Source organism: Danio rerio, chromosome 23 (genome assembly GCF_052040795.2).
Source record: "Danio rerio strain M-AB ecotype USA chromosome 23, GRCz13ab, whole genome shotgun sequence".
Lineage (NCBI taxonomy): Eukaryota > Metazoa > Chordata > Actinopteri > Cypriniformes > Danionidae > Danio > Danio rerio.
In genome coordinates, this window is record NC_141043.1 from 48,791,801 (window position 1) to 48,807,500 (window position 15,700).

Genomic DNA, 15,700 nt, shown 5'->3' on the forward strand with positions numbered 1-15,700 from the left:
CTAAACTAGTAAATATAATGTGATTTAGTCTATTTTGTGGTGCATTTAGCAACATTAATACTACTATTATATATACACTCGCCGGCCACTTTATTAGGTACACCTGTCCAACTGCTTGTTAACGTAAATTTCTAATCAGCCAATCACATGGCAGCAGCTCACTGCATTTAGGCATGTAGACATGGTCAAGAGGATCTGCTGCAGTTCAAAGCGAGCATCAGAATGGGGAAGAAAGGGGATTTAAGAGACTTTGAACGTGGCATGGTTGTTGCTGCAGCAGGATAACGCAGCATGTCATAAAGCTCAATCATCTCAGACTGGTTTCTTGAACATGACGATGAGTTCACTGTACTCAAATGACCTCCACAGTCACCAGAGCTCAATCCAATAGAGCAGCTTTGGGATGTGGTGGAACGGGAGATTGGCATCATGGATGTGCAGCCGACAAATCTGCAGCAACTGTGTGATGCTATCATGACAATATGGAGCAAAATCTCTGAGGAATATTTCCAGTACCTCCAAACCACGAAGGATTAAGGCAGTTCTGAAGGCAAAAGGGAGTCCAACCTAACTTGTAAGGTGTACCTAATAAAATGGCCGGTAGGTGTATGTGTTTGCTAGTAAGTGTACAATTTAAGCAGTGCAGTTTAAAATGTGGGTGGCACGGTGGCTCAGTGTTTAGCGCTGTGGCCTCACAGCAAGAAGGCCACAGGTTCAAGTATTGGCTGGGTCAGTTAGTGTTTCTGTGTGGAGTTTGCATGTTCTCCTCGTGTTGGCGTGGGTTTTCTCAGGGTGCTCCTGTTTCCCCCACAGTCCAAACACGTGCCCTATAGGGGAATTGATAAACTAAATTAGCCGTAGTGTATGTGTGTGTGTGTGTGTAAATGAGTGTGTATGGGTGTTTCCCAGTATTGAGTTTCAGCTGGATAGGAATCCGCTGTGTAAAACACATGCTGGAATAGTTGGCGGTTCATTCTGCTGTGGCGACCCCTTAAAAATAAAGGGAGTCAGCCAAAGGAGAATGAATGTTGAATGTTGAAAATGTTAAAATGAATGTTGGTCATGTTGCACAGATTACTTTAAAAGGAAGACATAACAGTTCATCAGTATATATACCAGCGACGAGATGATCCCAAGGTGTCCATATCTGGGACCCGGCTGTATCCTGACTGAGCTGCTGCTGCGCTGGTGGTCATAGGGAAGTGGAGAGAATGAGATTCCAGTGACGCTCCAGGGACAGACGAGTCTTCGCTGAGGATAGCTTCCAGCCTCCACCGCTGAGACTGCAGTTCTGCACAAGACTTTTGGCCAGCGGAGAAATTAAAATGGTCGTGCCGAAGTGAGTCCGGTTTTTCACAAGGTTTTTTTCTTCACTCTCCTTTTGCTGAAGCTTTTTTCCCTCTCCGCTGTCGCCACTGCCTCGCATGGTTCAGGATTGGTAGAGCTACGCATCGATGAATTTGCTCTTCAGTGTTTGAACTCTCAGTAATGATTAAATCACACTGAACTGAGCTAAACTGAACTGAACTGAACTTAAACACTAAAACCTGAACCACACTGTTCCAGTTACTATGACCATTTATGTGAAGCTGCTTTAACACAATCTACATTGTAAAAGCGCTATACAAATAAAGCTGAATTGAATTGAATATATATTTTCCAACTATTAAGTATAAAATAATTTTATTCACGTGTACAGTCACATTATTCTTAATTCAGTAACTCAGGTTATTTCTATATACAAAATAAAACACAACTGAACAATTTTATACATAATAAAAGATGATGAAGTTAATATTCATGATAATTACTCTACCATTACATCCCCATCAGTGAGAGCTTGTTTTTGTAAATTGATCAAGAGACTATAAATACATTAATAATGCTACAACACATGCCATTTAAAACTTTCTATCCTTAAATCCCGAAAAATAAAAAACTCATTTCACACTTTCCAGAAAAATTAGGATCAGCAAGTGTGTGTGTGTTTTAACACGAACAAAAATCATCATCATGATATTGATTTCTTATGGATCCTGTGAAACTTTAAAAGTCCAGAGTAGAGTCACAGGAATACATTTCACTTTATATCTACATAGAAACAGGTATTTTAGCCCTCGTGTGCTGTTGGGCCATTTTCATCCACCCTGGTGTGATTTTGACTCTTAGTTTGGCCATAACTCTCTCTCTGTTTCAGCAAATGGAGTGATTTTTTTGACAAATCTTATTTTGAGAAAATGCTTTGAATTTTTAAAGAACTCAATGATGTACTCTGGGCAAATTTACTAGCCCTTAGTTATGTTCAGTATGAAAACATCCACTGAATTAAACTGCTCTATTAAAGCATCAGATTAATATTTGTTACATTTTTATCGCATAAATCTGTAAATGACCAAAACTACTGAACTACTCAGAAAATTACAGGAGTTTAACTCTTTAATTGGCAAATTCATAAATGATGTCACTGATTTGGTGAAAAAGCACACACAGTTACATATTTCAGTATTAAATGTAATAGAGAACTGGACTTTTTAAAACCTTTTATCACAGTCTTGCACATGTGAATCAACATCGGCTTTGATGCATTCTTAGATTTTCATTTGTTCTCTCTAATGTTCTGCTGGTGTCTGTTTTAGCTCCATTGACTTCCATTATAAGCACATTTGACGGTGCATAAATACGCAGTCTTTGTTTTTGTTTACTCCATCTAGTTCTGAGAGCTGATGCGCATATTTGATTCTAAACACATTTTTTGATTACAAAACCATGACACCATATTAAGCATGTATTTTTGATTGTTGCTGGTTTTCCCTGTGGGCAATGCCCTTTGCACAATGTTGATTTACTTTAAATTTAACCTATATGTGTCTCCAATTTTAGTATGAGGTGGTTTAGAATATTAATATATTGGTCACACTTTACAATAATGTTCATTAGTTAATGTTAATTAAACATGAACAAACAATGAACAATACATTTACTACTGTATTTGTTCATGTTAGTTAACGTTAGTTAAAGGAAATACAGTAGTTCATTGTTAGTTCATGTTAACTCATGGTGCATTAACTAATGTTAACAAGCATGGAGTTGGATGTTAATAATGCATTAGTAAATGTTCAATTATGATTAATAAATGCTGTACATGTGTTGTTCATGATGATTAGTTCAAGTTAGTAAATGCATTAACTAATGAACCTTATTGTAAAGTGTCACCAATATATTTATCCTCATTTTATCTGACTCCATTTATAAAACATTGATAAGATTATGTTTCCCGCATTCCCACCTGGTCCGGTGTGGAACCGATTGTCTCTTTGTTTCCAGCTCATGCTTGTATAGTCAAAGACATCAAAGTATCTTTGCAGATCATCCAGAACGCTGCGGCCAGGATTCTGATTAGAACCAGACAATCAGAGCACATCACACCTGTCCTCAGGTCTTTACACTGGCTCCCAGTTACATTCAGAATAGATATTAAAGTATTATTACTGCTCTATAAATCACTAAATGGCCTATGAGCTCAACACATTACAGATATGCTCACTGAATACAAACCTAAACAGATCACTCAGATCTTTAGGATCATATAAACTAGAAGTTCCAAGAGTTCAGTGAGAGCAGGGTGAATCAGCTTTCAGCTACTAACAGCGCCCCCTGCTGCTGGAATCAAACAAGTTCGAGAATCAGATTAGAATGTCTGGATGAACTGATCTGGGATCGCTGCGTGTGTTGTGAAGGACAGATCTATCGATCCTCGAAATCATGATCAGCAATGCAATGATTGGCTGACGGCACAGCAGCGTAATGACATCATCTGATTAATATTCAATTATCCATGTGAGCAAAATTACAGAAAATTAGCAGTAAACAGTTTGTTAAATATGACACGCAATAACCTTCCACATTTGTTGTGAGCTGCAGGCTTTACACTTTCATGTGTCAAGAGTATTCATCATGTATTTCACTGCATATCAGTGTATTTAGTTCCACATTTAGAGAAGATTTTCTTTATTATAGTAGCCGTTTTTTTAATCGGTGTAAAGAATAACTGGATGTTTACAAAAGCATTTTCATATTGGTAAAGGCGTCTGCAACTTTTGTGAAGCATCAAATCACCACCATATTAACTATCAAAACATGTTCATGACTGCATAAATGTATTATTGCTTTAAAAAAAAGTGACATATTGTGCATTTCTATTATACACAATTTGTACTAAAGCGATCAAAAAAGTTCATATCAATAAGTTTTCTCTTTGCACCAGCAGGTGGCAGTCTTTGTACTTTCATTTCGAGGGTGCAGATTGCATAAGTTTTATTAATATGTATAACTTTATTTATTTTATTAATGACTATAACTTTATATATATATAGTTAAAAAATTTGTACCATTTTCCCAAGTGTATATAACTACTACTGTAGGAAAATATCAGAATTTGGAGCATACCTTCTGTATTATCTTTGCTTGAACTAAGCCGATCTAATCCTGTTTATATGAATTGAACCTGCTCCCAATCAGGTTTGAGCTAGAAGAACTGTTGCTATGACAACAACTCTCGGATCAGCTTTGAAGAACGAAACGATCCTGGATCGTGTTAAATCGTCAGTATTCAATTCTAGCTAACGGAGTAATCCATGTACGAAGAACAGACCCCAGCTCTCAGAACTAGATGGAGTAAACAAAAACAAAGACTGCGTATTTATGCACCATCAAATGTACTTATAATGGAAGTCAATGGGGCTAAAACAGCCACCGGCAGAACATTAGAGAGAACAAATGAAAATCTAACAATGCATCAAAGCCGATGTTGATACTAATATGTGAGACTGTAAGACACATGATAAAATATTTTAAAAATCCAGTCCAGTTTACATTGAAAATACGTCATTTTGTGTGTTTTTCACCAGATCAGTTACAAAATTTAAAATTTAAAACATTTAAAAGAGTAAAATCCTAAAATTATTCAAACAATTCAGTAGTTTTGATCAGAAGTGAGGTTGATTAACAGATTTATGCAAAAAAAAATGTTAAATAAATATTGATCTGCTGCATTTTTACTGCAGTTTATTTCAGTGGATGTTTTTAACAAAAGAGTAGTCAATTTGAAATGTTAAGTTATTACAATATTTCCTAATTTACTGTATTTCGATTAAAACTCAGTAAAGAAGAGGGTTTCTTTTTAGAGACATTAGAAAAAGACCAAACTTTTGGACTGTAGTATAATTTAAAATCTAAGTGTTATAAATTCCTATCACACGACTGTCTAGAATACTTCATTCTGATTGGCCAGTCACGACATTCAAAGGTATGTTGTTCCCAGACCACCTAGATGTACTTTATCCAATCCCTAACATAGACCATCACTTCCCCCTCTCTCTACCTCCAGACCTGTTTCATCAGAGTTTTATCACAGGATCCTCAAACTTTTTCGGTTTTCAGAAATTGGGCTGCTGCTGTTCCTCTGGTGTCCAGCAGGGGGCGCTAAAAAAACACGTTCTTACACAGCTTCCGGTTGTTTGTCGATCTGCAAGCGTCTGTCACTTTATGAGTTGGTAAACAATGTTTCTCCTTTTCCTCTGTTGTCCAGAAGGGGGCGTCAGACGAACACTTCCTCCAGCAGTTTCCTTGTTGACCTGTGAGAGTCTAAGGGAAGTCGTACGCATCAGTTAAGACATTTTAGGAGCTGAAGATTGGTTTCCAGAACCAACAGTGTTTCTGCTTTTCCTCTGTTGTCCAGCAGGGGGTTTCAGATGACCACTTGCTGCTGCTGTTTCTTGGTGCCTATTTGAGAGACTTAATGAAGCAGCGCGCACCAATGAAGACACCTTATGAGCTGAAGATTGGTTTCCAGAATCGACAGTGATTCTGCTCTTCCTCTGGTGTCCACCAGGAGGCATCAGATGATCCCCTCTTGCTGTGGCTTCCTGTTGTTTGTTGTCCTGCAAGAGTCTAAGCGAAGTTGTACGCATTCGTGAAGTCACTTTAGGAGCTGAAGATTGGTTTCCAGAATCGAGAGTGTTTCTGAGCGAAGCGGTGCGCGTCAATGGAGACAGTTTATAAGCTGAAGAATAGTTTACAGAATCGACAGAGTTTGCACTTTTCCTCTGTTGTCCAGCAGGAGGCGTCAAATGAACACTTCCTCCAGCAGTTTCCTGTTGCTTGTTGTCCTGTGAGAGTCTAACTGAAGTCGTGCGCATAAATAGAGGCACATTATATGCTGAAGGTTGCTTTCCAGAATCGTTAGCATTCCTGCTTTTCCTCTTTTGTCCAGCAGGGGGTGTCAAATGAACACTTCCTGCTGCCGTTTTCTGTTGTTTGTTGTCCTGCGAGAGTCTAAGTGAAGTCGTACGCATCAGTGGAGACGCTTTAGGAACCGAAGACTGTTTTCTAGAATCAACAGTGTTACTGCTATTCAACTGATGTCCAGAAGGGGGCATCGGATAATCACTTCCTGTTGTCGTTTCTTGTTGTTTGTTCACCTGCGAGAGCTTAAATGAAGCCGTACGTGTTAAAGGAAACACTTTCTGAGCTGAAGATTGGTTTCTGGAATCGTTAGCTTTTCTGCTTTTCCTATGTTGTCCAGCAGGGGGCATCAGACAATCACTTCCTGTTGTCATTTCCTGTTTTTTGTTGTCCTGTGAGAGTCTAAGTGAAGTCGTACGCATCAATGGAGACGCATTAGGAATCGAAGACTGTTTTCCGATGCGTGTCGCGGATGCAATAGTGTTGCGAGCGAAATTTTGAGGTTTGATTGTGGAATCGCGCACATTTTGAGCAGCGCCCAACATCGTTAATCGACAAATCTTCTCCACCGGTGAGCTGCGAGCTGATTGTTTTCTTTGGGGATCATTCCGATTGTTTTGCGCAGCAGAACCGGACTGACGGAGAGGAACGACCTTTCTCACGTTCGCAGTTTCAGATTTACGAGATAATGACGATTTAGCAGAAAGAGACACTCTGTTTTTAGAGGCGGCTGGTGGTTTGCAGGTTGTTTGTGTTTCTTTAATGTTAATCAATGGTTCAGACGTATTTATTTTTTTATTCTGATCGTCGATACTTAGCATATTTGGAGTCACTTCTGTATGTTCAGTAGTTTGGAGGTCGGTGTTCGGTGATATGGAGAGCACCTCCTGGTGGTCAACAACCTCCTCTGTTTTTGTGCTACTCTCACATTCGCTGGCCTGAGTCTGTGCGTTTGTTTCGTTTTGAACTTGTGTGTCTGTTATAGAGAGCGCGTGTATTGGAGGAAGTTCGTGTGTGTTCACAATCTTCTGTTGTTTCGAGCGCTGGTTGTTTCTGGGCCGCAGAAGTGGACTGTGGAGAAGCTCCAGAAGCCCCTCCCTCTTTAAAGCCGCCTCCACATCTGCTTCACTACTGGATCTTAACTCGTAAGCCCCGCCTGCTCCTTCATGCCCCGCCCAGGAGTGACGCTTGTCCTCAGATTCCCTCAGACGCCTGCGCCGAGACTCCTCCCACATTCCTCGCTCCACGTTCTCCTGAATAGGGTGGATTTAATTTATTGTCAGAAATAGAACATATTTTAATTGGAATATTTAATAGATATGGAAATATTTCTGTTTGTAAAGAAATACAACTATTGGCTCTTGAGAAAGAAAAACAAAAAACAATAATAAAACAATGATCATATAATAATATAACTATAATGAACATCAAAATAAGAAAATAAAATTAAAATGTAAAATTTAAATACATTTTAAAAACCTAAATTAGATTAAATAACGCATTTAATAATTACATGATAAATAATATACAGTATATTAATAAGTATAATTTTAAAATATATAATAACATTGCATTTAAATAAATGTATGAATAATAATTAGATAAAAATAAATATTAAGCTTCAACAATTATGTAAACAAAAAACTGCACTGAAAGTAAATAAATTGCATTAAAACTAATAAATAATTATTGATTAATTCATTCATTTTCTATTCGGCTTAGTCCCTTTATTAATGTGGGGTCGCCACAGCAGAATGAACTGCCAACTTATTCAGCATATGTTTTACGCAGTGGATGCCCTTCAAGCTGCAACCCATTACTGGGAAACATCCATACACACTCATTCACACACACTACAGACAATTTAACTGACCCAATTCCCCTATAGCGCATGTGTTTGGACTGTGGGGGAAACCGGAGCACCCGGAGAAAACCCACGCCAACACGGGGAGAACATGCAAACTCCACACAGAAATGCCAACTGAGCAGCATTTATTTATATTTTCCCAGAGATTCGTTGCGGCTGGAAGGGCATCCGCTGCGTAAAAACTTGCTGGACATATATATAAATATAAATTCTAATATTTCAATATTTAATGAATGTTAGGTATCGATAAGTAAATAAATAAACGGATTAAAACTAAACTAAACAAAAAATATTCAAATTAAAAAAGATAATAAATATTAGACATTCGTTACGTATTATTTTCAATAAATAATTACAAAAAAATATATAAATAGTAAATAAATACTATTGAAAAAAATAGTAAATAAATTATATTAAAATACATAGAATTATGTTAAAGCAATAACAGTTGATGATGCATATTAAAAATAAGTAAGAAAACAATAAATATTATTAATACATCAAACAGTACAGTACTATACTGAATAAAAAAGATGAAGTCTGATACACTAGTCATTTTAAATACTTATAAAATATAGTATAACAATTAAAAAATGAGTATAATAAGTGCGGCAATGAAAAAAAAACAAAAAAAAACATTTGACCTGAACTGCTTTTCTGAATTTTGAGCAGAAGTTCTGGAATATTCTTAGGCATTCGTCCAGCTTGAAGGAGTCTTTATCCTCACAGAAGAAATCAAGAAGAGCGTCTGACTCCCTCTGAAGCTCATCAATACTGACGCTCAGATCCTGCAGAGCTTCAGCAGCGCTCTGAAACACACACACACACACACACACACACACACACACACACACACACACACACACACACACACACACACACACACTAACTATTACGTCCCGATTTACATACTATCCATTCTGAATAGTTTTGGAAAACATAATTAGTGTGTACCAAACTGTAGCATGTTGAAACGAGTATGCTAAAGGTTCAGGGATGCTCCAGTAGACATTAAAAATTACACACAAAGTCAGAGGTGAGAGGTCACAGGTCACCTTTAGAAAGGACTGGAGCTCTTCATCTGTGTGGAGGATCTGCTGGAGCTGAAGAACTCTCCGGCTCAGAGAATTAAAGTCTGTGTGAATACTGTCCACACACACTCTAGACACACACGCACACACACACACACACACACACACACACACACACACACACACACACACACACACACACACACACACACACACACACACACACACACACACACACACACACACAATGGATTAAAACACAACAATCAGCTTCATGTTACATTATAAACCATCTGAACAGACCTCCTGTACAATATTAATACATTTATTAGACATTATAAATAACTACTTTTTATAAATAGCCTGTGTTGCTCATTAGCTACACAACCAGTCAAAAGTCTGGGGTTAGTATGATTTGTAAATGTTTTAAAATCAGCTTCTCCTGCTCACCAAGGCTGCATTATCATCATAAACACAGTACAAAGAGTGAATAGTTATTGCACTATTAAATAACTGTTCAAAAGTGGATTATAATTTAATTTAATCATTTATTCAAGTGTTTTAAGGATTAATTTTCAGCTTCATTACTCCAGTCTTCAGTCACATCTTCCTTTAAAAATCACTCTAATATTAAATATTATTGTTATCATCATTATTATTATTATTATTATTAATATTGTTTTATTAATTATTATTATTGTTATTATTTTTAGTAATATTATTATTGTTGTTATTAATATATATTTTTATAAATTAATATTATTTTATTATTATTATTTCTTATTAATATTATTTTATTGTTATTATTACTATTTAAAAAATGTATTATTATTTTTATTATTATTATTAATGGTTATAGTAATGAAAGCAATAATGACTGGAGTAATTATTTGAAACTACATTCAATAAGAAGGCAGTTATTTCAAACTGTAATTAATATTTAACAATTTAAATTTAAATAATTTTTTATTTACATTTAATAAATGCCGCCTTGATGAACAGAATAATTTTCTTCAATATAAAAACATGAAAAAAATAAAATAAAACTGACCCCAAACTTTTACCCAGTGGTGTATATTTGCATCTGCCTATTTCAATGCACATTTTGGAATATCATATAAAAATGCTTTAAGAAATATGCATAAATTATGAAAATGCACATAAAAAATTGTAGGATAAACATTTTTTCAATAAGATGTGCTGTAGAGTCTGCCAGATCATTTGACAGATATAAATCTGTGTGTGTGTTTCTTTGTGTCATTAATGTTGGTCTGCAGCTCTCCATGTTTGCAGCTCTCCATTGCTGCAGATGTGAATTGTTGTTGTGCTTATTTAAAAAGCCTCAGCCCTCCGTCAATCCGTCATCACAGTGCTTCAGTATTATTCTTCTCCTAGTATTATTCCCTCCAGAACTGTCTTGAGCATCTTTCTGCACTCCCATCCCACGCCTCTAGAAGCCACCACATTCACCGTGTTCACTGTGTTTGGTCTTGGTCTTCTGAGGCGCAGCTCATTTATTAGAGGAGATCAAACACCACAGTGGAGAATGCCAACAGTGCAGCAGACTCCACTCCTCCAGCTATATTAGAGCAAGTTTATCAGGAAGTGATGATTCTGTTCTCGTTTGTGGATGGAAATGCTGCTTTATTCACAAAAGTTTCATGCAATATTTCAGTTTTGCATATAAATGTAATTGGCATCTTTATATGGAAACACAGCTAGTGATTGTGGAGTGCTGCTCTCACCGTGCTGCTCGCTGCACATGCAGAAGTTTGTCTGGAAACAGCAGCAGATCTTTCTTCTCAGCTTCCTGCACAGACACACACAGTGCACATGTTTACTTCTTCCAGATGCACACAGATATTTAGGTGAAGTTTATTTATGAACTAATATTGAGAGGATCATGTGTTTATGATTGATCACGGCCGGTCCCGCATTATTGAATTTATGATTTTCCAATCAGACGATTCCTGAACAACTATAAATACCCACAGGTCCATATTACAGCCATCTTCATTTTGAAGAATCCCCCCTTCCACCCCGAGTCCTCCTCTTTTCCTAGATGGGTGGCACGGTGGCCCAGTGGTTAGCACTGTTGCCTCACAGCAAGAACGTCACTGGTTCTAGTCCTTACCAAGCCAGCTGATGCTGCTGTGCAGAGTTTATAGGTTCTCCCCGTGCTCACGTGGGTTTCCCCCGGGTTCCTCCCACCGTCCAAAAACATGCAACTTAGGTTAATTGACTAATCCAAATCAGCACCATAGACATGCTCCAAGTCAGTAGTTATCTCTTAAGAGTGATCATTATCTGTTCATTAGCTACTACAGCAGGGGAGTTCTCCAGATCTACCTGAGCTTAAACTCCCTCTCGCCTTGCAAACAGGAGGGAGCCCTGAGCTCAAACGATCTTATGAGCTCAGGGCTCTCTCCTGGGACAGCATGCCAAACACGCTTTATAATCAATCATCAGCTAAGTGTGAACTCTCGAATTTATTGCTGTATTATCATGTAATAGAGCAGCAGAGCTGACACACTGACCAGAGCCACAAAGTGCAGCAGGTTCATCCCGGGTTTGTTGGCTTTAGTGTCGGCCAGAGAAAGAAGAGACGAGAGTCTGAAGCCCACAGCATTTCCAGCAGAGCCACCCTGAGACAAAGAGAAAGAGAGAGAGAAGCACCTTTATTAATAACAGTTTTGCCACTCTTTCATGAACCAAGGTTATTATAGTTAACTAAAACGAACGAACAATTTAAATGTTCATGAACTGAAATTAAAAAAATAATAAAGGAAAAAAAAAGCGACTGAAACTGTATTGTGTTCATACAAAACAACCTGAAACTCACTAAAATTACAGAAAAAACATCTTTCGTTTTCATCTTTGTAAATGTATTTAATGCAGACTGTAAATCTATTTACTTTGCGCTGCCCGGTGTTTGACCCGTACGGCACCTCGAGTCTGTAGTTCTGCAGCCATGGCGAGTAGGGTCTGTCTGCAGACTGTGAGACAGGGGTGTAACATGAAGGGCCCTTAAAGCTGGTTTATATTTGACGCGTCCGCTAGTTCGTTTGAGTGCGCGTGACGAATGTGACGTCATTGTGGAGTTTGCGGAGATTTGCTTGGGTGTGTGCAACATGATTTCGGCAGGTGGAGCGCATAACTTTTTTTTTTGAGACTCGAGCGAGCAGTTTGCGCGGCGCCGCGTTTCATTTGAGTTGTATGTAAATCATTTGGAAGAGATTTTGTCTGAAACAGTGCGACTGAACAGACATCTTTATGATCCCTGATCATAGAGATAACCAGATTAGGCTTGGGCAGTAATATGGTAATATGGTATACTGTGGGATCTAAAAATGGCAACGGTGTCAGTTTCAATACCGTCATAAAAAACAATGCACTTAAATAGGAGACAAGTATTAAATATTAAATATCATTTATTTGATGCCTACCAATGCGTATGTGTGATCAGGGCCGGCGCGTCCATAGAGGCGACCTAGGCGGCCGCCATGGGCGGCAGTAAAGAGAGGGCGGCGTCTGCGACACCTCCCTTACCACCTGCGCGAAACCTCCCCTGCGTTCTTAGATATATTCGCGCATAGACGATAGAATAGAGAGGGCGGCATCAGCATCACCCCCATCAGCACCCGCGTGTCCTCAGTTATATCCGCACATAGGGCGGCAGAATTGAGGTCCATGACACCCGCGCGTCCTCAGTTATATCCGCACATAGGGCGGCAGAATAAAGAGCGCAGTGTCCGCGACACCTCCCTCCCTCCCTCAGCACCCGCGCGTCCTCAGTTATATCCACGCATAGGGCAACAGAATAGAGAGAGCGGTGTCCGTCAGTCCGCGACACCTCCCTCAGCACCCGCGCGTCCTCAGTTTTATCCGCGCATAGAGCGCCAAAATAGGTCCGCGACACCTCACTTCATTTTCATAACCGGTCACTTTCATTTCACATTGGGGTTGAGGGCGGCGTGATCGTGCTCTGCCTAGAGCGGTATTTCAGCTTGCTCCGGCCCTGTGCGTGATTGTCATCACGGGACAGTGTGGAGGAGAGAGAGGGAGATGATGAGGTTGCAAGTCGCGCACCAAGTGACCTGCAGATTTGCAGTATTACCGGTTCCGACCGAACGAGAAGGGAGACGTTAAATACGAACTAGAGGTCCCCATTCCACCTGCTGTACCGCAGGAGCCGACCAGATTTCTTGAGGTCCGGGAATGAATTTGTGTGTGTGTGTGTGTGTGAATGAGAGCGAGAGAGAGAATGTAGAGCTGTGTGTGTCTCTCTCTCTCTCTGTGTGTGTGTGTGTGTGTGTGTGTGAATGAGAAAGTGTCCAGCGCAGATCTCTAATACAAGACAAACAGGTGACCGCGAACCGGGTTGCATATACGGTATTCAGTGTCTGAATGGTTTAGGCACAAGCCAACAGTTTAGTGACGCTGTCTGAGCCTTACATCATCATTGTTTTCTATTATGCACGGTAATACTGGATACCGGGGTAAAATAGGGAGGAGGTTTGACGGTATCAAAATTTGGATACGGCCCAAGCCTAAACCAGATGATCAAAAATTCTTGGCTAGAAACTGCAACAGCAGTGGGAAAGGAGACAGTTTTTGTTAAAAGGTTTGGAAAAACCTGAGGGATGAGCATAAGAGGCCATGGCAACAGTGGAGACCCTGTACACCATTACAGAATATTCATTCATTCATTCATTCATTTTCTTGTCGGATAAGTCCCTTTATTAATCCGGGGATTAATAAATGCGGAATGAACCGCCAACTTATCCAGCAAGTTTTTTACGCAGCGCATGCCCTTCCAGCCGCAACCCATCTCTGGGAAACATCCACACACATTCACACACATTCACACACACACACACACACACACACACAACAGACAATTCAGCCTACCCAATTCACCTGTACCGCATGTGTTTGGACTGTGGGGGAAACCGGAGCACCCGGAGGAAACCCACGCGAAGGCAGGGAGAACAAGCAAACTCCACATAGAAACACCAACTTAGCCGAGGTTCGACCCAGCAACCTTCTTGCTGTGAGGCGACAGCACTACCTACTGCGCCACTGCCTCGCCTATTACAGAATATGTATTTGTGTATTTGAATATGTCCACCATTTATATTTTTAACACTGATGTATATGTTACAATCTTGAATTTAAAACAATTTAATAGTTACAAATCTATAATTAAGGAACAAATTATTTCTTTGATAACTGGAAAGGAATATTTTAACCTCATTGCCATTTCTCTAGGCTTTATTGGTGATAATGGTCAGAATAATTGGACTATTATTGCCTTTTTAGCAAAAAAAAGAGGAAAGGAACCAGACAGTGATATGCAAATTGTGAAGAGGGCTAAATATAAAAAAATGAAGCATTTTTTAGTAACTTAAGTGTACTTTTTTATTTTGCTTTTATTCTTGCCATAATAAAAGATATATTTGCAGAGCAACAGATGTTGTCCTCTCATTAATGTTTAACTTTAATAGGTAAAACTATCCAAGATATACAACAAAAGCAAGTAATGCATCAACATTTTATTTTAAAAATCTTGAATGGTTATAAAAAAACTTAATCATTAAAATAATTTATTAAAATAATAAAAATAATCTGTTAAAACATTCATTCCTTCATTTTCTTGTCGGCTTAGTGCCTTTATTAATCCGGGGTCGCCACAGCGGAATGAACCGCCAACTTATCCAACAAGTTTTTATGCAGCGGATGCCCTTCCAGCCGCAACCCATCTCTGGGAAACATCCACACATACACACACACACACACACACACACACTCATACACCATGGACAGTTTAGCCTACCCAATTCACCTGTACCTCATGTCTTTGGACTGTGGGGGAAACCGGAGCACCTGGAGGAAACCCACGCGAACGCAGGGAGAACATGCAAACTCCACACAGAAACACCAACTGAGCCGAGGATCGACCCAGCGACCTTCTTGCTGTGAGGCGAACGTGCTATTTGTTAAAACATCTTGAATGAATTTATTGATTTGAGGTAGTTCCAGAAACTTCCTACTTCTCTGTTTATGCGTCTGACTTTTCAGTCAGTTTCTTTTGACCGTCCCCCGTCGTTTTAACGAATATCACAACGGCGAATGCGGCAAGTATAAAAGCCTCGTCCGAAAGTATAAATCCAGCTTTAGGGGCGTAACCTGTAGTACACAAGTGGCGTATGTCCACCATCTTGCCAACAACATCTCGTTGTGACATCTCAAATGGTTCAATGGGATGTCGATAACTGCAAGTTCAGCCTCTTAACATACTCGCTGTCGCTAGCAACTCGCTGTAATAACAACAAAAGGACATGACAGCCGCACGGGGACAGCAGACTTAAACTAAGCAATATCAAAATTCACTCATTCATTTTCTTTTCAGCTTAGTCCCTTTATTAATCAGGGGTCACCACAGCGGAACAAACCAGCAACTTATCGAGCATACGTTTTACGCAGCAGATACCCTTCCAGCTGCAACCCATCCCTGGGAAACATCCATACACACTCATTCACACACATACACTACTGA

At 39.2% G+C, this 15,700-nt stretch overlaps 2 protein-coding genes across 16 annotated transcripts in view; both read right to left on the bottom strand.

The window, feature by feature from the left end:
* The window catches only part of tfr2 (transferrin receptor 2), a 1,009,002-nt gene that overhangs the window by 937,048 nt on the left and 56,254 nt on the right, over positions 1-15,700 (bottom strand). The gene's annotated exons all lie outside the window — the stretch shown is intronic.
* The window catches only part of LOC101882071 (uncharacterized), a 34,343-nt gene continuing 20,309 nt past the window's right edge, over positions 1,667-15,700 (bottom strand). For 7 of the 15 annotated variants that reach the window (XM_087307867.1, XM_087307870.1, XM_087307869.1 and 4 more), the window contains 5 exons: positions 11,679-11,786; positions 10,887-10,951; positions 9,166-9,271; positions 8,755-8,919; positions 1,667-7,496 (listed from right to left, as the gene is read on the bottom strand). In XM_087307867.1, the coding sequence (XP_087163993.1) occupies positions 5,667-7,496; positions 8,755-8,919; positions 9,166-9,271; positions 10,887-10,951; positions 11,679-11,786 (2,274 nt within the window). In that variant the 3' untranslated portion in view covers positions 1,667-5,666. The remainder of the gene's footprint in view (positions 7,497-8,754; positions 8,920-9,165; positions 9,272-10,886; positions 10,952-11,678; positions 11,787-15,700) is intronic. The other 8 variants (XR_015524142.1, XR_015524139.1, XR_015524144.1 and 5 more) reach the window with 4 other exon arrangements.